The sequence below is a fragment of the Ovis aries genome, chromosome 22 (assembly GCF_016772045.2).
Source record: "Ovis aries strain OAR_USU_Benz2616 breed Rambouillet chromosome 22, ARS-UI_Ramb_v3.0, whole genome shotgun sequence".
NCBI classification, from domain to species: domain Eukaryota; kingdom Metazoa; phylum Chordata; class Mammalia; order Artiodactyla; family Bovidae; genus Ovis; species Ovis aries.
In genome coordinates, this window is record NC_056075.1 from 27,132,241 (window position 1) to 27,153,039 (window position 20,799).

General features: G+C 41.9%; 1 protein-coding gene across 5 annotated transcripts in view; it reads right to left on the reverse strand.

Annotated features, from left to right (window-relative positions):
• SORCS1 (sortilin related VPS10 domain containing receptor 1) overlaps window positions 1-20,799 on the reverse strand; it is a 580,387-nt gene that overhangs the window by 177,453 nt on the left and 382,135 nt on the right. For all 5 annotated transcript variants that reach the window (XM_042238470.2, XM_042238466.2, XM_042238468.2 and 2 more), the window contains exon 5: window positions 10,602-10,675. In XM_042238470.2, coding sequence (XP_042094404.1) covers window positions 10,602-10,675 — 74 coding nt within the window. The remainder of the gene's footprint in view (window positions 1-10,601; window positions 10,676-20,799) is intronic.

The window sequence follows — 20,799 nt, forward strand, 5'->3', positions numbered from 1 at the left end:
ATGACAAGGCTTAAAGAAGTTAAACAGCTCATTGTGACACCTTTGATAATAGGATTCTAACAAAATTCTAACAAAAAGAATCCTGACTCCAGAGCCCTTACTCTGAAACACCAAACGCCACCTCTCACTGACAAAAGAGAACATACAAGGTGGACAGTGACTGAGCAACAGAAACTGCATATGGAGACACTGGACAAATCCAGAGGCTCTTGAACTTGAAGACTAAGCAAGGCCTAATCACCAGAGCTTAGTCAGTTTTTTTTTTTAATTAGTCTAAATTAGGAAGTCATAATTATGAGGATTTTACCCTTTCTTTTGGCCTTCCGCTGCCCTCTCTTGTACTCTGCCATCATAAGAGTTCTCAGAGGGAATCTAGAGAAAGGACTGAATCTCAGCTGCTCAGTGATGGAGGAGCTGCCGTCCTTGGAGACAAGAAGTCATCAAGATAAGGAGGACAGGAATCAATGACGGCCATTAGTGAATGAAGGTCATGAGAAAAGTGATGGGCTCAGAGTGTAGCAGGGGAAATTTAACTTAATTTGTAGAGAAAACCTGCTAATCATAGGAAGAGATTAAGAAGTGGAGGAAGAAAAAAAAAAGTGGAGGAAGGTGCAAGTGGATAGGGAAATACCACTGAAGTGGAGCTCATTAACAGGAAAAAAAAAAAAAGATTAAACAGCAACCCTCTCAAGGATAATGAAAATCCTCTTATCCAGCATGCCTAGTACAGGTACCAGAAATGCCCCACTGCAGCTCCTGGCATGTGATCTTGGGCATGATTTTCTGCTACTTCTCTCTGCTCTTACCCAAGCCACACACATGGTTCATCTCAGAGGCTCAGAACAGAAGAGACTGCCTGGGAGGATGAGGAGTACAAAAGAAGAGAGAAGAAAGTCCATACTCCAAAGAAAGGAGGGTTTCTTCTTCTGAATTCCATATTCTGAAGTATGTAGAGGATCTCTCGACATTCTTTGGCAGAGCTCTCTGTGAGAGCAGTCTAAGAGGCAGCCACTTTGTTTTTGCTTAAATTCCTCTGCTAACATGGATCTCATGACTCCTTAAGACAGCCTGTTGAATTAATAAATAACCTATTGCATAGAAAAGTGTTCCTTTTACTAATCCAGAATTCCCCCTCTCCCTCCTTCAATATATACTTTGATGGCTTCAGTGGCTTAGAAATCTAACCTTTTCAGGCTGGAAGGAAAACACAGGTTATCTATTATGATTTCCTGATAAATAACATCCGTTCAAGATGTGTTTCAATCTAAAGGTTTATGTTTGTGCATATACAAGTATATGTGTAGTCGATGAATTTCACTGCCTTGTGTGCATTTGTGTGTGTGCGTGTGTGGTATGTATGTGTGTGTGCACACTAAAATTTCTGCTATCCATCTATTTTTGCACACAAGATGGAAATATGTTAAAGACAGTGCTGGTCCTTAAGGAATTTATCTTTTAGCAGGAGAAACAAATGAAACCAAAAGATAGATACAAAGAACATACTAAGTGCTAAATTACTTAATAATAACATAATATGCTATTTTTGATTCTCAAAATAAGATATGGAAGAAGGAAAGTAAGCTCTGGCAGGTGAAGCAGTTTTTCAGGATCTCCCAGGTAGTAGATAGTGAAGCTCAGATTAGAAGCTGCATATGATGGCTCTAGGGCTTCCCTGTTGGCTGAGATGGTAAAGAACCCGCCTGCAATGCAGGAGACTCAGTTTCGATCCCTGGGTCAGGAAGATCTCCTGGAGAAGGGAGTAGATACCCACTCCAGCATTCTTGCCTGGAGAATTCCATGGTCAGAGAAGCCTTGTGAGCTATAGTCCATGGGGTTGCAAAAGAGTTGGACACAACTGAGCGATTACTATTACTACTATGTTCTTTCTCCTAATCCTACAAACAGACCTGTAATACGACCGACACTATGATGTATTACTTTTTATTTGTGACATGATCACATTTAAATTCAAAGGAAGAGATTCTTACTGCCTAAAAAAATAAGAAGCCAGAACCAAAGAAGGCTACATAGTAGAGGCAGTCCTCAGTAAAAGGACATAACAGTCCAATACTGTGATCCTAATAATGACAAAGACCCTCACATATTACCTTTATATTCAAAGAAAAAAATATCCTGACACATAGTAGGTATTAAAAATGAATCACTGCAAAAACAAACAAACAAACAAAAGGACAGTTTATCCTCAGGTAGGAATATGTTTAAAACCATAGACACAAGAGGTATAGATTGGTACATAGACTAAGCAGTACTTAGAATTACTTACTTAGCCTTTAAGATTTTGGCACACAGAATTGGGAGCAAGGCAGAAGGGCCAGAAAAATGTATATTTGAGCTCAGGTTTGTAAGAACCAGGTTACATTCTTATTCTTTTTAATGTTATGCTTTAAGCCATGAGAAATAAGACAGATACTTGACCAGGGAAATGCGTACATAGTTCCTGAGGCAGTAGTGCGATAGGAGGAGATGGATGGAGAGGCTTTTTTACTATTCCTAGTGGGAGGGAAGGTGGTGCTGAATCCGTATAATGCTAGGGAGAATGGAAGAGCAGCTGGGCAGGTAAAACTTCCTGGAGGTAGAACCTGTGGGACTTGGAAACCCAAAGATTTAAGAGGAGGTGAGTATGAGAGCGGAGTTGAATATGACTCTAAGGTGCTAAGGCTAGGATACAGGGAATACAGAAATATGGAAGCCTGTAGAAAAAGCTGATTTTGAATGGTGGGATGTCACACTACTGGCTCACATAAAACTGAAAGTGAGTGGTGGTGTTATTCTCTACAGAAAATGACTGGCTTCACAGATGTGAGTAGAGAATACAGCAGAGCATCTTTAAGAAATAGCCATAACTCTATCTAATCTAATGCCATCAAATATCGTATTATATCTTCTAGTTATTTTGATAACATAGAGTTTTACTTCATATACATATATATGTGTACATATAAGTGTGTGTGTGTTTGTAACATCATTAGATTTTACCCTATTTCCAGTTTGCAAAACCTGGGAAAGGAAAAGCAGAGAGAGTTCTTTTATTATTGAATCCATTAAACCCATCTGAGGAAAGAGAAAAGACTTAGTTATCTCATGCCTTATCCCATTCAAGTCCCTTTTGTGAGAGTGGCTTAGAGGTAGAGATGCTGGGTTGAATGCCAGCACATCTGAAGGAGGAAGAGGTAGGGTCATGGTTCACATGGTAACCTGGTGAACATAAAACAAACTGTCAAACAAGGCAAAATAAAATGCTGAAATAGGCTTGGCAGCAATATTCAACAAAGACTAGATGATGAGTAGGAGCGATATGAGTCAGAATCAGAGAGGAAAACTATTTCAAGTCCTGGAGTGTTTTCTGACTGTAGCCAGATATACTAATGAAAGTTTATGGATCTGCCTCTTATGCCTGAGGTTAGATGAAAGGACCCTGGGTAGGAGCTGATGACTTCATGTGTAACTGAATCACTTTGCTGTGCACCTGAAACTAGCAATACTGTAAATCAATCCTATGCCAATAAAAATCGAATGCCTTTGGAAGCAAACAAACAAAAAATACATAGAAAGAGAAAACATGATTGCACTGAGCCCCCGCATCAGGTAGTCTAGAAAAAGGTAGACCTTATTTTTCAGATCCATGAGCCAATATTGCTTTTTCCCCCCTTAAAACAGGTTTCCTTTTTCTATTACATATTTTGAAGAGGTTTTGATCAATAAATTACTTTACATCATTGTCCTGGCGAATTAAAACGACATATGCAAAGCACTCAGCACAGAGGCTGGCATACAGTAAGTGCTCAAGAAATGAGACTTGTGGCCAAAGATGTGGGATGGGAGTCACTGATACTGACTGACATTGAACCATACGGACAAATGAGAATGTATAAACTTGCTCAAACACACTGAAAATGGAGCCAGAAATGTTCCTGGATCCCTCTGCTACAATACAGCTGGCATACACCCCCTGAGGGACATCACTGAAGCAAGGATGGCATTGTAAAATAACAGAAGGTTTACTGTCGAGCCGACTCTTAATTTTCATGTGTGAATTAGTTACAAAAAATATGTAATCCGCCATTCAGCTGTCTCTGTTTCCAGCCAGCCCCCTGTACGTCAGAACAACATAATCAATACGTTGCTTGAGTAAGGTGGTATGCTTGAGCCTATTTGAAATTAAGTGAAACAGCTCTAAGACTGCCTTGTCTTTTGCACAGATAATAGATCGCTGTAGTAGTTCAGTCACCAAGTTGTGTCTGACTCTTGCAATCCCATGGACTGTAGCCTGCCAGGCTCCTCTGTCCATGGGATTCTCCAGATAAGAACACTGGAGTGGGTGGTCATTTTCTTCTCCAGGGCATCTTCCTGACTTAGGGATCGATCCCGGATCTCCTGCCTTGCAGGCAGATTCTTTACCAACTTACTAACAGGGAAGCCCAATAGATTGCTGAGTGGTTTATAATAAAAACTACCTTCCATTCCTCTATCCTAAATTTGAATCCTATTCCAACAAACCATATTCATCAACTTCTTAAATAGTAAACTTGGTTCCTGACAGAAGCTTCACTTCTGCAAGGCATGTGGGCACCACTGGTTCTCCTTTCCACAGTCTTCTTCAGTATTAAATGCAATACCTTGGTTTTTTATCTATTAAACTGTTAGAAAGTGTGTGTTTGTATGTTAGTCATTCAGTCGGGTCCGACTCTGGGACCCCATGGACTGTAGCCCTCCAGGCTCCTCTGTCCATGGGATTCTCCAAGGAAGAATACTGGAGTGGGTAGCCATTTCCTTCTCCAGGGGATCTTCCCCACCCAGGGATCAAACCTGGGTTGTCTGTTACAGGCAGAGTCTTTACCGTCTGAGCCACCAGGAAAGTCCCACTGAAGTGTTAAATTAACAGCTATTATGGAGGGATACAAGGGGTTCACAAAGAATCCGACACAAAAGAAATGACTGAGTACACACGTAACTCTTGAATTTGGGGCTGATCTTTACTGTTGCAAGCAAGAGTCATGGATCTAGACAGACCAAGTTCAAAACTTGGTATACTACATACTATGTTGCATAAACTATATCACCATTCTATTTCATCATCAAGGGAATAAAAATCCCTACCCCACAATCTTATTGTGAGGATCAAATGGTGTGACTTATCATGTGCCTTCAAGCTAGGCTACAGCAGTATATGAATTGAGACCTTCCAGATGTAAGATCTAGTACAACCACTGCAAGTTCAAAGCGTGAAGCAGGGCACCCAGGGCCTGTGCTCTGTGACAACCTGGAGGTATGGGGTGGGGAGGGAAGGGGGCGGGGGGTTCAGGACTGGAGGGACACAAGTATACCTATGGCTAATTCATGTTGATGTATAGCAAAACCCATCACAATATTCTAAAGCAGCTATTCTCTAATTAAAATAAATTAATTATTTTTAAAAGAAAAGACAGAGGAACCAGCAATCAAATTAGCAGAGAAAGCAAGGGCATTCCAGAAGAACATCTACTTCTGCATCACTGGGCTTCCCTTGTGGCTCAGCTGGTAAAGCCTGCAATGTGGGAGACCTGGGTTCGATCCCTGTGTTGGGAAGATCCCCTGGAGAAGGGAAAGGCTACCCACTCCAGTATTCCGGCCTGGAAAATTCCATGGACTGTACAGTCACAAAGAGTCGGACACGACTAAGCCACTTTCACTTTTCCATTAACTATGCTAAAGCATCTGACTATGTGGATCACAATGAACTGTGGAAAATTCTTAAAGAGATGGGAATACCAGACTACTTTACCTGTCTCCTGAGAAACCTGTATGCAGGTCAAGAAGCAACAGTTAGAACCTTACATGAAACCATGGACTGGGTCAAAATTGGGAAAGGAGTATGACCCTGTATTGTGACCCTGTTTATTTAACTTATAAGAGAGTAAATCATGTGAAATGTCTGGCTGGGTGAATCAAAAGCTGGAAATAAGATTGCCAGGAGAAATATCAACAACCTCAGAGATACAGATAATACCACTCTAATGGCAGAAAATGAAAAGGAACTAAAGAGACTCTTGATGAGGGTGAAAGAGGAGAGTAAAAAAGCTGGCTTAAAACTCAACATTCAAAAAGCTAAGATCATGGCATCCAGTCCCATCACTTTATGGCAAATAGATAGGAAAAAGTGGAGGCAATGATAGATTTTATTTTCCTGGGCTCCAAAATTACTGCAGATGGTAACTGCAGCCATGAAAATTAAAAGATGCTTGCTCCTTGAAATAGAGAGTGTATTAAAAAGCAGAGACATCGATTTGCCAACAAAGGTCCATATAGTCAAAACTATGATTTTTCTAGCAGTCATGTATGGTTTTGAGAGTTGGACCATAAAAAAGGCTGAGTGCAGAAGAACTGATGCCTTCAAATTGTGGTGCTGGAGAAGACTCTTGGGAGTCCCTTGGACTGAAAGGAGATCAAACCACTCAATCCTAAAGGAAATCAACCATGAATATTCATTGGAAAGACTGATGCTGAAGCTCCAATACTCTGGTCACCTGATGCAAAGAGATGACTCATTGGGAAAGACCCTGATGCCGGGAAAGACAGAAGACAAAAGAAGAAGAGGGCAGCAGAGGATGAAACGGTTAGATAGCATCACCAACTCAACGGACATGAATCTGAGCAAACTGTAGAAGATAGTGAGGGACAGGGAAGTTTGGCATGCTGCAGTCTATGGGGTTGCAAAGAGTTGGACATGACTTAGCAGTTGAATAACAACAAAATCACATACTTGGACCACTGTTGTTACTTAACAAATACCTATCCCTATTCTGGAACATTAGCTTACTAACACCTAGCTCTCCCATCTTATTTTCTCCCTAATGAAAATCTATCTTTTTATTTTATGATAACAGAATCTTTTTTCCTTCCTTTTTAGGAACCTTCTCTCTTTTATCTTTGAGCTATGTAGTTTGACTGAGACTCTATACCACCTCCTATTTCAATTCCCAGAAAAGATACGTGTCTGACCTACATTAGTAATGAACCATCTTATATAGCTCTGGTCCAAGCCAGACTACTTGGATTCAATCCCTGGAAATGCGAGGAAAGAGGCAGAATGGTTTGATGAAGTTTTCAAACTGTCAGACTGTAAGACTAAATTTGATGATGTCCATCATTGCTATAATAAATGGTGAAATCTAACTTGAGAATGAAGCCAACTTGGGGGAAAAACAAAACTAAAAGATGTAAAAAAATCAGTTGATATTACTGTAAGCCAGTAGGGACTCAATACAGTTCTTAGGTGTCAGGCATATAACCAATTCACAAGAAACATCTCATTTAACTAAGTAGGTATTAATTATCTTCACTTTACAGAGGGAAAAAAATAAGGGGCACACAGAACTAAACTTACTCATGACTCCTTACTTAGTAAATGGCAAAACTAGAACTCATACCTCAGTATCTCTGAGCCCCTTAAATTCCCAGCTGTACTACCTCCCAGTATAATTGATTTCTGATGTAGTAAAGAACAAGACCATTATAACAGTTAGTTGAATAAAAATACACCTATTCTATTTAAGGCAGCATTGTGCTAAGATACATTTTATAAGATGCCCTAAACATGCAAATCAATTTTGGAAGCAATTTAAACTCCTTGGAAGAAAGTTCATATGTATGTCAGTATGATGGTACTACCAACAACCACCATAAGCATAAGGATAAGTTCTTATATTCCAAAACTGCTTTACAATTACCACTGACTAGTTCCAGGGGTAGGAGTACTATTGCCGCCAAAAATAAAGATATGCCTTAAGTGCACTAGGTGATGAGGAAAAGATATGAATTCATCTTCATTTTTCTCCATGGGAAATGCTATGTTATTATCCAGTGTCACATATAAGTTCAGCACTATAAAAGTTCCCCTCAGTCCCCTCTACACTCCCACAGCCAGGCTTTAAGCAGAAATGATTAAAGAGAGCTTCTTTCAATTAATTTGCTGAATAATCCTAGATAACCCAGTAGTTCTTATATAATAATAAAAAAAAAAAAAACCTGATTTCCAAGAGTCTAACAAATATTGCTTCGATTGACACCTTTTTGCCAGCCATAGGAAGATCCTCAGAGTCAGAAAATACAGACCATGGGGACAGAGACCAACATATTTCATCAACAGTCAGGTGCACTGTGCAACTTACAAGGTCTCATGCTTTCTCAGGAAAATCCAGAGGGCCCACTTTCCAAGCCCCATTGGAGGGATACGCACACAGGCATGGTGGCCAAAAGAGCCTTGGGTTTCCTACTCACCTGCCTAAAACAGTCTAGATTTCCAGAGTTCACAGCTCCAGCCCAGAAAAGGTCCAAGAAGTGGCAGAGTCCATTGATTCACTAGCTTATGGGCTCTGAAGCCATTCTGCCTGAATCTTAATCCTGGCTTTGTGGCTTTTTGGCTGGGTGACCTTGGCTAAATTATTTAACCTCTCCATGCCAAAGATTCCTTTTCTGTTAGGGAGGATAATGCAAGGCTTACTTCATAAAATTGTTCTGAGGATTACATTGCTTAAGTTTGAATAATGCCTATCACAACGTCAGAGCTTGAATGGAGAAGAGGTCTCTATTCCCAAAGGCAGAGGAGGGGTATCATTTATTTCACTCAGCAGACAGATTAATTAGAATTTATATATGACCATGTATAAAGTTTTTATCAAGATAATGATATGATATGTGGTTACAAGGACTTGGTATAATATTTGTATAATAAATAAAATTTGTATAATAATATTTATATAATAACATTTGGTCACCGATGGAAGACCCCCATTCCAAGAAGAGATAATGGGTTTTCAATTACTACCAGCCAAAGCAATGATGGAATTGTTTATATCCCCAAAATGTGTGTAAACTAGCCCCCAGTGAGCTGGAAAATACCACCACTTAACATGGGAAATTCTCTCATCTCACTTTCCCTTTTTTTTTGGATCAATGTTTTTCTTTGTTTCTGTCTCCAGACTTTCATGAAGTTTTTACCTTCCACTGCTTGGTCCATGTGCGAATGTTTTCAGTCACTTGGAAGCTGGACTTAAAGAAAGATCAGTCTCTCATACTTTCTCATTGGTGAAGCATTGACTCCATCTCCAGGTTAAATTAGGGGAACCATATTAATTTATTTTAGTCTTTATTTATTCTGTGCATATTATTATTTATTTATTCTATGAACAAAACACCCAATAAAGGAGGAAATGAAAATAAACAAAACAAAACACATGGACCCTCTTTCCAAAAAGTGACTTTATAATTTATAAGGAGATGCGCATGGAGACGCAAAGTGTCTCATGAATAAGAAACAAAATGAATAAGTGAGGAAGAGAAGAAATGCTAATCCGAAAAGGGAGATTCAGTGACAGTTAGAACTGTTTTCCCAGAGAAGGGAGAGGCCAATTTAGATGTCAGAAACAAAACTTCAGTCATTCCTGAGTGGAAGCAGCAGTGAAGAGGTGGTGACTTCTATGCAACTGAAACCCTATTTAGTTATCAACATCTCTGTGATGGGAGAAAAGGTATCTTTCCATACAGAAGTCTCTTTGTGTTATCTTCGAGCCAGTTTGTTTGCAAATGACTTGTCTTTCACTTTTTCAGGCAGTTTCACTAGTGTTAAGAGACTTATCTGTTCTCTGGCTTTCACCTCCCACAGGAGTCTTAGGGCAGTATTTGAGAATGAGAAAAATAAAAATGCATTCCTCTTTGAAGTGAGAGAATTGGAGTGGTGAGGGAAGCTATTAGGTACATGGAAGTTGCAAGGCTGATGAAAGGTAGCATGATTTTAAGAGGAATAAAAGGGAGGCAACTTTCACTGTCCTGGTTGAAGGAAGCTCACTGGCTTCTAAAAGGTCATTGCCCCAGTAATTCTCAATGATGTGAACAAAGGATATTTAAACTCCTGTCTGAGCTAGTTCCACAGACCACTGTTTATACCAGCAGAAATCTGGAAGTAACCTAAACGTTTATTCCACAGGCAGGTTAGATAAATCAGGGTAAGACAGAATCACATCTTTTATATGGTCTAGGCTATAAATTCAAAAGGGATTGATAAGTAATATCAACATTAACTAGAATGTTTTGTATTTACACATGCTTAGGTATTCATAGAATGTTTAGGGAAGGAGAAGCGAGAAACTGGAAACATTGGTTGCGTACCATATGATGAAAAGAATACTTAAAAGAGTCGAAATCAGGAATGGGAAGATGATCTGCTTTTAGACTAATTAAGATCTACTTATTTACACCGAAAGTCTTTAATCTGTACATGTATTATATATGTGTATAATGCTTTTAGTAATAAAAAATCACTATTAAAATGTCTTTAAGGGTCTGTCTCAAAGTTTCACCAAAATATAAGAAAACAACATTTTCATAGCTCTTGCTACCATTGATCTCATTTTTTAAAAGTAATTTCTGATACTGCTTTCACATTCCCTTGCCATGTTTACCAATCCAATGTCACCTTCTGCCCTACAGAATGTGGGTGTATCCCGATAAGAACAGACTTCATGTGAGAGTTCTGGGTGGGAAGATTCCAATGCTCGTTTTCCCAGGTGATATCTCAATATGCTAGTAAACAGAGTGAGACTTACCAGTAGAATCTGTTTGGTACAACCGCTTCCTGGATAAGCTGCCACCTTCTCCCAAATTCAGCAGAGCTGTATAACTGTAGAGAAGACAAAATATTCAGCACCAGGACGACATGGTACACTGAACGCATAAAACATAATTCACTGGATTAATGATAATGATAATAATAATAACATCTTCCATTTATTAATTACCCTTCCTATGCCAGATGAGTGCCCCATGTATCATCTCTATTCTCCATGTAGATCCTGCAAGACATTGATATCTCCATTTTATAGTTGAGCAAACTGAAGCTCACAAAGATTAAGTGATTTGTTGGAAATCACATGCCCACTAAATATTAAAATAAATTGGGATTCATACCCCATTCTGCCTGGTAAGCTGTATTACTGGCCCTGGAATAGCAGACTGTTGTCTGAAATACAAAGAAGCCCAAAACCTAGACCTGGCTCTCAGAAAGCCAATAATATAACCCAAATCTGACAAAAGATAATGAACAATGCATGCAATCACCAGATGAAGAAATTCAGAGGAAGGGGATTCAGAAATCAATTAGGGATGCTTCTGAGATGTATGGTGACTCACCATGGATGTGAATGAATGGCAGAATTCAAACTGACAAAGATAAGACAAGCAGTACTCACAAAGGGAATAGCATGGATAAGAGGTGAGAAATCAGGCATAGTATTTGAATAAATGTGGCTTATCAAACATACATGTATTCAAAGCTATAGTTTTTCCAGTAGTCATGTATGGATGTGAGAGTTGGACCATAAAGAAAGCTGAGCACCAAAGAACTGATGCTTTTCAACTGCGATGTTAGAGAAGACTCTTGAGAGTCCCTTGGACTGCAAGGAGATCAAACCAGACCATCTCAAAGGGAATCAGTCTTTAACATTCATTAGAAGGACTGACGCTGAAGCTGAAGCTCCAATACTTTGGCAACCTGATGTGAAGAACTGACTCACTGGAAAAGACCCTGATGCTGGGAAAGATTGAAGGCAGGAAGAGAAGGGGACAACAGAGGATGAGATGGTTGGATGGCATCACTGAGTCGATGGACATGAGCTTGAGCAAACTCTGAGAGTTGGTGATGGACAGGGAAGTCTGGCGTGCTACAGTCCATGCGGTTGCAGAGTCAGACACAACTGAGTGACTGAACTGAACTGGCAACTTGAAAAGGCTTTGAATGGCAAGTTATGGGGAAGAAAATCCGGCCCTGCAGGTAGAAGGAGCCAGTGATGGCTTTTTAAACAGAGTAGAGGAACTCCGCACCTTAAGTGCGGGCGGCTGCGCCCGGCGCACGAAGCGCGGCCAAGAAGAGCTACCCCATGTCCAAGGCCAGGGACAGAAGCTGGGAGGACCCCAGACCCGAAGGGCAGCAGCCGAGAGGAGCTATCCCACATCCGAGGGCAGGGGCAGCGGACGAGAGTGCCAGACTGTGACGGCGCAGGAACGGCGGAGAAGAGCTACCCCGCGTCCAATGCCAGGGGCAGAAGCTGGGAGGACCCCAGGCCCGAAGGGCGGCAGCCAAGAGGAGTTACCCCACATCCGAGGCCAGGGGCAGCAGCTGGGAGGAGCCACCCTGAGCCCGAGGCCAGGGGCAGCGGCCGGGAGGAACAACCTCATGTCCAAGGGGCGGTGGCTGCGCAGGCGCAGGAGGGCCTAGAGGAGCTATTCCACGTTGAAGGTCAGGAAGGGCAATGGTGAGGAGATACCCTTTGTCCAAGGTAAGGAGCAGTGGCTGCACTTTGCTGGAGGAGCCGTGAAGAGATATCCCACACCCAAGGTAAGAGATACCCAAGTAAGATGGTAGGTGCTGCAAGAGGGCATCAGAGGGCAGACACACTGAAACCATACTCACAGAAAACTACTCAATCTAATCACACTAGGACCACAGCCTTGTCTAACTCAACGAAACTAAGCCATGTCCGCGGGGCAACCCAAGATGGGCGGGTCATGGCGGAGAGGTCTGACAGAATGTGGTCCACTGGAGAAGGGAATGGCAAGCCACTTCAGTATTCTTGCCTTGAGAACCCCATGAACAGTATGAAAAGGCAAAATGATAGGATACAAAAGAGGAACTCCCCAGGTCAGTAGGTGCCCAACACGCTACTAGAGATCAGGAGAAATAACTCCAGAAAGAATGAAGGGATGGAGCCAAAGCAAAAACAACACCAGGCTGCGGATGTGACTGGTGATAGAAGCAAGGTCTGATGCTATAAAGAGCAATATTGCATAAGAACCTGGAATGTCAGGTCCATGAATCAAGACAAATTGGAAGTGGTCAAACAAGAGACGGCAAGAGCGAATGCTGACATTCTAGGAATCAGCAAACTAAAATGGACTGGAATGGGTGAATTTAACTCAGATGACCATTATATCTACTACTGCAGGCAGGAATCCCTCGGAAGAAATGGAGTAGCCATCATGGTCAACAAAAGAGTCCGAAATGCAGTACTTGGATGCAATCTCAAAAATGCCAGAATGATCTCTGTTTGTTTCCAAGGCAAACCATTCAATATCACAGTAATCCAAGGCTATGCCCCAACCAGTAACGCTGAAGAAGCTGAAGTTGAACGGTTCTATGAAGACGTACAAGACCTTTTAGAACTAACACCCAAAGGAGATTTCCTTTTCATTATAGGGGAATGGAATGCAAAAGTAGGAAGTCAAGAAACACCTGGCTGCTGCTGCTGCTAAGTCGCTTCCGTCGTGTCCAGCTCTGTGCGACCCCATAGACGGCAGCCCGACAGGCTCCCCCGTCCCTGGGATTCTCCAGGCAAGAGTACTGGAGTGGGTTGCCATTTCCTTCTCCAATGCATGGAAGTGAAATGTGAAAGTGAAGTCACTCAGTCGTGTCTGACTCTTAGTGACCCCATGGACTGCAGCCTACCAGGCTCCTCCGTCTATGGGACTTTCCAGGCAAGAGTACTGGAGTGGGGTGCCATTGTCTTCTCCAAAGAAACACCTGGAGTAACAGGCAAATTTGGCCTTGGAATGCAGAATGAAGCAGGGCAAAGACTAATAGAGTTTTGCCAAGAAAATGCACTGGTCATAGCAAACACCCTCTTCCAACAACACAAGAGGAGACTCTACACATGGACATCACCAGATGATCAACACCAAAATCATATTGATTATATTCTTTGCAGCCAAAGATGGAGAAGCTCTATACAGTCAACAAAAACAAGACCAGGAGCTGACTATGGCTCAGATCATGAACTCCTTATTGCCAAATTCAGACTTAAATTGATGAAACTAGGGAAAACCACTAGACCATTCAGGTATAACCTCAATCAAATCCCTTATGATTATACAGTGGAAGTGAAATATAGATTTAAGGGCCTAGATCTGATAGATAGAGTGCCTGATGAACTATGGAATGAGGTTCATGACATTGTACAGGAGACAAGGATCAAGACCATCCCCATGGAAAAGAAGCAAAAAAGCAAAATGTCTGTCTGGGGAGGCCTTACAAATAGCTGTGAAAAGAAGAGAGGCGAAAAGCAAAGGAGAAAAGGAAAGATATAAGCATCTGAATGCAGAGTTCCAAAGATTAGCAAGAAGAGATAAGAAAGCCTTCTTCAACGATCAATGCAAAGAAATAGAGGAAAACAACAGAATGGGAAAGACTACAGATCTCTTTGAGAAAATTAGAGATACTAAGGGAACATTTCATGCAAAGATGGGCTCGATAAAGGACAGAAATGGTATGGACCTAACAGAAGCAGAAGATATTAAGAAGAGATGGCAAGAATACACAGAATAACTGTACAAAAAAGATCTTCATGACCCAGATAATCAAGATGGTGTGATCACTCATCTAGAGCCAGACATCCTGGAATGTGAAGTCAAGTGGCCCTTAGGAAGCATCACTATGAACAAAGCTAGTGGAGGTGATGGCATTCCAGTGGAGCTATTTCAAATCCTGAAAGATGATGCTTTGAAAGTGCTGCACTCAATATGCCAGCAAATTTGGAAAACTCAGCAGTGGCCACAGGACTGGAAAAGGTCAGTTTTCATTCCAATCTCAAAGAAAGGCAATGCCAAAGAATGCTCAAACTACCGCATAAATGCACTCATCTCACATGTTAGTAAAGTAGTGCTCAAAATTCCCCAAGCCAGGCTTCAGCAATACGTGAACTATGAACTTCCTGATGTTCAAGCTGGTTTTAGAAAAGGCAGAGGAACCAGAGATCAAATTGCCAACATCCGCTGGATCATGGAAAAGCAAGAGAGTGCCAGAAAAGCATCTATTTCTGCTTTATTGACTATGCCAAAGCTTTTGATTGTGTGAATCACAAAAAACTGTGGAAAATTCTGAAAGAGATGGGAATACCAGACCACCTAACATGCCTCTTGAGAAATCTGTATGCAGGTCAGGAAGCAACAGTTAGAACTGGACACGAAACAACAGACTGGTTTCAAATAGGAAAAGGAGTACATCAAGGCTGTATATTGTCACCCTGGTTATTTAACTTATATGCAAAGTACATCATGAGAAATACTGGATTGGAAGAAACACAAGCTGAAATTAAGATTGCCGGGAGAAATATCTATAACCTCAGATATGCAGATGACACCACCCTTATGGCAGAAAGTGAAGAGGAACTAAAAGCCTCTTGATGAAAGTGAAAGAGGAGAGTGAAAAAGTTGGCTTAAAGCTCAACATTCAGAAAACCAAGATCATGGCATCCAGTCCCATCACTTCATGGGACATAGATGGGGAAACAGTGGAAACAGTGTCAGACTTTATTTTTAGGGACTCCAAAATCACTGCACATGGTGACTGCAGCCATGAAATTAAAAGACGCTTACTCCTTGGAAGAAAAGTTATGACCAACCTAGATAGCATATTCAAAAGCAGAGACATTACTTTCCCAACAAAGGTCCATCTAGTCAAGGCTATGGTTTTCCTGTGGTCATGTATGGATGTGAGAGTTGGACTGTGAAGAAGGCTGAGTGCCGAAGAATTGATGCTTTTGAACTGTGGTGTTGGAGAAGACTCTTGAGAGTCCCTTGGACTGCAAGGAGATCCAACCAATCCATTCTGAAGAGATCAGCCCTGGATGTTCTTTGGAAGGAATGATGCTACAGCTGAAACTCCAGTACTTTGGCCACCTCATGCGAAGAGTTGACTCATTGTTAAAGACTCTGATGCTGGGAGGGATTGGGGGCAGGAGGAGAAGGGGGTGACCAAGGATGAGATGGCTGGATGGCATCACTGACTCAATGGAAGTGAACTCCGGGAGTTGATAATCGACAGGGAGGCCTGGCGTGCTGTGATTCATGGGGTCACAAAGAGTCAGACACGACTGAGTGACTGAAATGAACTGAGAGGAACTCCAGGCTCTAACAGCAACCTGCATGGACTAAGCTCTTACTATAATTCAAGTGCTTCTCATACATTCCTTAATCCACATACCATCCCTCCCAGTAATATATAAAGCTATTATGGCCATTTTACCAATGGTTACACAGCTGGGGAGATTTCAAGTCCATTTGCTACAGTGCTTTCCAAGGGCAACCACAAAGAAACACTGCTCAAGACACAGGGTCTAACCCTCAGCATACTCCTTCCCCTCCAGATGTCTTTCTTCTCTTACATCTTGTTCTTCATTGTCGCCTCACTCCTACTCATGCTCCTCTCCAGTAATTTCACAGCACTATACCCAGGATGGTTTTACAGGAACCTTTCTTGGTATTTCTGTTGTTGTCATTGTTGTTGTTCTTTTGCTTCTAGAAGTGTCCTCTGATGGCTGCCCAGAGATTCCTATTGCTCGAGGCATTCCAGTTCCCACGGATGTCTGGCCGGCTGATTTGAAAATATCATTTTGGAACATCTCCTTTCTGCTATGTGCCTGGTCTGTAACCCACTCACATCCCAGTCATCCACCACTGCAAGTGCCAGATCCCACAGTGAATGGATGGTGAGTCACTGTGTATTGAGTACCATGACTGTCCGCCCTCCCCAGCCTCAGCGCTCAATGGAGGGTCAAATGACTCACCAAGTGACTCACCACGGCTGCAGATGTACCAGGCATGTCCAAGAAGTAAGTCGGCTCAAGTGAGCATTTACTGACCCTTGGAAGAGCCTGCTACGACATTGTGTACATTGGATCAAAACACATCCTGAAGTCCAAAAAGAGGCTGAAGTATTTGGCTACCAAAGCGAGGTGCTCACTTGGTCCCAGCTACTCAGTATTTGGGCATTCAGCCAAGAAGAATCTGTGACTTTTCCTTTCAAGTCTTATTATTTTTCCCTGCCCTACAATGCCTGGGTTGGGGCTAGGCTTCCTGGGTACATTTCATGCTTGATTCATTTTAAGAGTGCCGAGGAGAAAGGGGAGACAGTTCCCCTTGTGGGGTAACAGAGGACACAACAACATCCTCCCTCTTAATTCAGACGCCAAGCAGACAGAGGGTGCATGTTCTGCTTCCCACTACGTCCCGAACACTTGCGTTTTAATATTCAAACTTGGATCAGAACAGTGATCATTTGATCCTGAGTGTCTTGTGGTTTCCTCTCCTCTTGCACCATCTTTTTTAAAAAAATTAAAACCCAGAGCTGCACTGCTTTCTATGAGTTCAAAGGGAACAGAAATCATGCCACTGTGTATGCCTATAGCTATTTATAAATGTATGTTAGTATCTATATTTATATACAAAGATTTATGCAAATGTAAGAGAATCAGGGTCATATGAAATAATAATTCTGTGTGAAGGCTAGACTCATATATATTCTGAAAATCATATATAAATTCTGAGCTCTCCTACAGCTACACCAAGGGATTGCTACCTCTGTCTTCACATAGAATTCATCACAGTGAGGAATTGTTGGGTGCCAGCATTTATGTGTGTGTTTGTGTGTGTGTGTGTTTTCCTCTATGTCTTTTTAAATTGATCCCTCTGGGCTTGGATTCAGAACCTGTGGACCAGTCAGGTATGTCCCATGATATTTGTTTTTATCCTCTTCAAGGAGATGCTTTGTTATTTGTGAGCATCTAGAGGCCCCTCAAGCAGTGGGCACATTGAACAATCCAATAAACCAAGCCTCTCTTATTCAGCTCAGTGACATTTTTTATAGTTTCCTATCTCAAAAGGTACCCTCTCGTGACAGTGGACTTGTTTCTCCCCTTTCCATTCACACCTGGGCACATGTCCCCTGCCATGCCTTCCCTGGTACTACCCACTCTGGCAGAGGTGGCTTCAAGGCTTGCCTACCACAATGCCAGTCTTCTTTTTAGATCCAGATGAGAGGACATTTTTTCTATGAACCCTCTCCTACACACTGAGATTTCCTAGTGGTCTCATTTCCAAAGAACTATGGTATAAGAAATGCTATCAAACTATAGTCCGTATATTTAACTTTCTTAGTAACCTTTCAAGAGAGCCTTTTATAATGCAAGACAGAAATCCCTACCTATCTAAACTCACTCTAAAATATCTGAGATCATCCCTTCCCTCTCTGATGAGATCACAAAGTTTTTATGTCTGGAATTCCATCTTTTTGTATCTACACAGTGCCTTGCACATAGCAGATGACCAACAGGGAAAAATAAAGTATTGACTTTACATCATGCAAATTCCCTAGTGATGGATCTACCTAGTAAAACACTCAGGTTTCCCAAAGAACAGACAAAGGTAATTTAGCAGAGGAAGATGTTTTACTTCCATGGATCCATAGCTAGAGGCCTGTACCTAAAACCAACAAATGAAACTATAAATATCAGCACATTTGAAATTCCCAAGGATTTGAAGGCAAGGTCTTATATATTCACCCTTAGACAGAGCTGCTCTGTATACTCCACATACTACTTCAAACCTTTCCTCTCTAAGAATTTAATTGTTCAGCCTGATGTCACACCAAGAAAAGGAGAAAACAACTCACAGCCATCCAAGTTAACGTGTTCATTAAACCTGCAGAGTCTGACAGCAAAGTTTTCCTCCACAAAATAGAGAGTGCTACCCAAGCCTTTTTTTTTGTTTGTTTCACCCAGTGACTATCTCAGCCACCAGTGGAAGGCTTTCTGTGTAGAAAGAGTCAATGTCCTTTAAGAAAATTCATAGTGGTGGCAGCACCTAAATAAGATTTATTTTCCTCCCTATCTGTGTGTAGCTCCAAGGTTTCTTTTGACTGTCAGAACACAGAACTGAGAACTATCATTACTACTTGTCACATCAGAGAAAGCATCCACAGCTTTCTCCAGCAGTGTCAAACCTAGAGAAAGAGAAGAAGAATGATCAGGGGGCAGAAAAGACTGTCTGAACTAGTTTTAGGAGAGCAGTGCTTGTCTACTAATCCTCTGTCATGACCTCCCAAATGCCTTCTTGGAAGGGTTTAGATCTTTTTTTTTTTTTTTTTTTAATTTTTTTTACTAATCCTGGTACAAAATATTAGCAAAAAGAAAATGGAAGGAGTAGACATTTTAGACAGGGAGAAGGGAAGGATTCTAGTTAACTAAAGAATGAAAGGCAGATGATTCTTCCAGTTTAGAATCACTCTAAACTGTCTGAGACCACCTCTCCACCTCAGTAAATGTAAGTTAATGAGCAAAAACTCATTGCTCATCTAAGCTCAAGATGTATTAGCAGCTCAAGGTCCAACTCTCCACTCTGTTATTACCCTAGTGTGGGGGCTTTCAACACTTCTTCCTGCCAGTTCCTCCCCTGAAGAGTTAGTCGGTCCTTCTTTCCTTTTTTTTTTTTTTTTTTAATAACTTGATCATCATCACATTGGCTTGTTTTCTTGCCATCTGTCTTTGTCTGCCATATGAAGAATGCAGATTAAAAAACAATTAATTGCAAAGGATGCAATTTCAAGGGTTGGTTTTATTACCAGCTTTCAACCAACTGTACAGTCCTCTCTGGTGCCATCCTGGAGAGCTGCAAGTTGGCTGAGGGGCAAAGGCTCCAATGGAGAATAAAGAGGGAAGCCACACGGGGACAAACAGCTTGGGGCTGGGCAAGTTGAGATCCACCAACAGTGCTCAGGATTCCTAATTGACAGCAAAATAAGAAGGGCTGGAAGAAGTGGGGTATGAGAGCAGCTCCTTGCAACTTTCATTTTCTGTCTTCTTACCATTCACATTTTGGCTGAATCGCGAGCAGAACAGCATCTTTTTTTGAATAGATATTCACCTTCTTTGTGGTGATGCAAAAGCTTGCAAGCATTGCTGTCCCTGGAAAGTCTTCTCAATTGTTCTAAATCAGATCAACGCAGCCCTTCATTTTATAGCATTAAGACAGGGACCTATTAGGGATTTTCTTTAGCAGCTAGGAAATCAAGGACACCCTTTGGCAGAAGGTAAGAGTGATGGCATGTTTCAGTCTTTGAAAGTGAAAGCTGCTCAGTAAAGTCTGACTCTTTGTGACCCCATGGACTGTAGCCCGCCAGGCTCCTCTGTCCATGGGGATTCTCCAGACAAGAATATTGGAGCGAGTTGCCATTTCCTTCTCCAAGGGATCTTCTTGTCCCAGGAACTGAACCCAGGTCTCGTGCATGGCAAGCAGATTCTTTATCACCTGGGCCACCAGGGAAGAGTTTCAGTCTCGGATTGATGGGTTTGGATGCTTTCACCACAAAGGTCCCCATGGCGATTTTCTCATCAGGAGGCAGGTCCTGGGTCTCCTCCACGTGGTCTCCTGCAGAGGCTTCCAGGTTGGAGGAACACTTCCTGCGGTTGGCTCTCTTCAAGGCTGCCTGCTCCCTCCACTCTGCGGCTCTGCCCTTAATAGTTTCAGAGGCAGGAGGCTTGCAAATTGCCCTTCCTGAAAAGGCTGACAGAAGACCCTGCCAGTTGTATTTGATCTGCCTCATCCTAATACCACCCTGGGGATGGTCTGGGGACAAAGCAGTCAGTCACCTCATGACGCTCCAGTTCTCACTGCTGTTATTGCATTCTTTTTAACAAGAAAAGAGATGGGGCCTTGAGGACTTCCAGTAAATTTATAGTGCCAGCCCTGGGGCATTGCAAATATCAAGCTCCTTCCTCTACTAGCCTCCACAGGAAGAAGAAGAGCAACCCAGAGAAATCCATAGTCTTCAGAGATGGGCTCTCATGCTCTGGTTACACAGCAAAGGAGGCCAGAGTACACTGTTAGTGGGAAATCACATCATAAGGGACCTCAAACTTCATCCAGTTCTGACACAAGTCTTCTCCTTGGCCAGTGGGGACAGGAATAGATACAGAACCA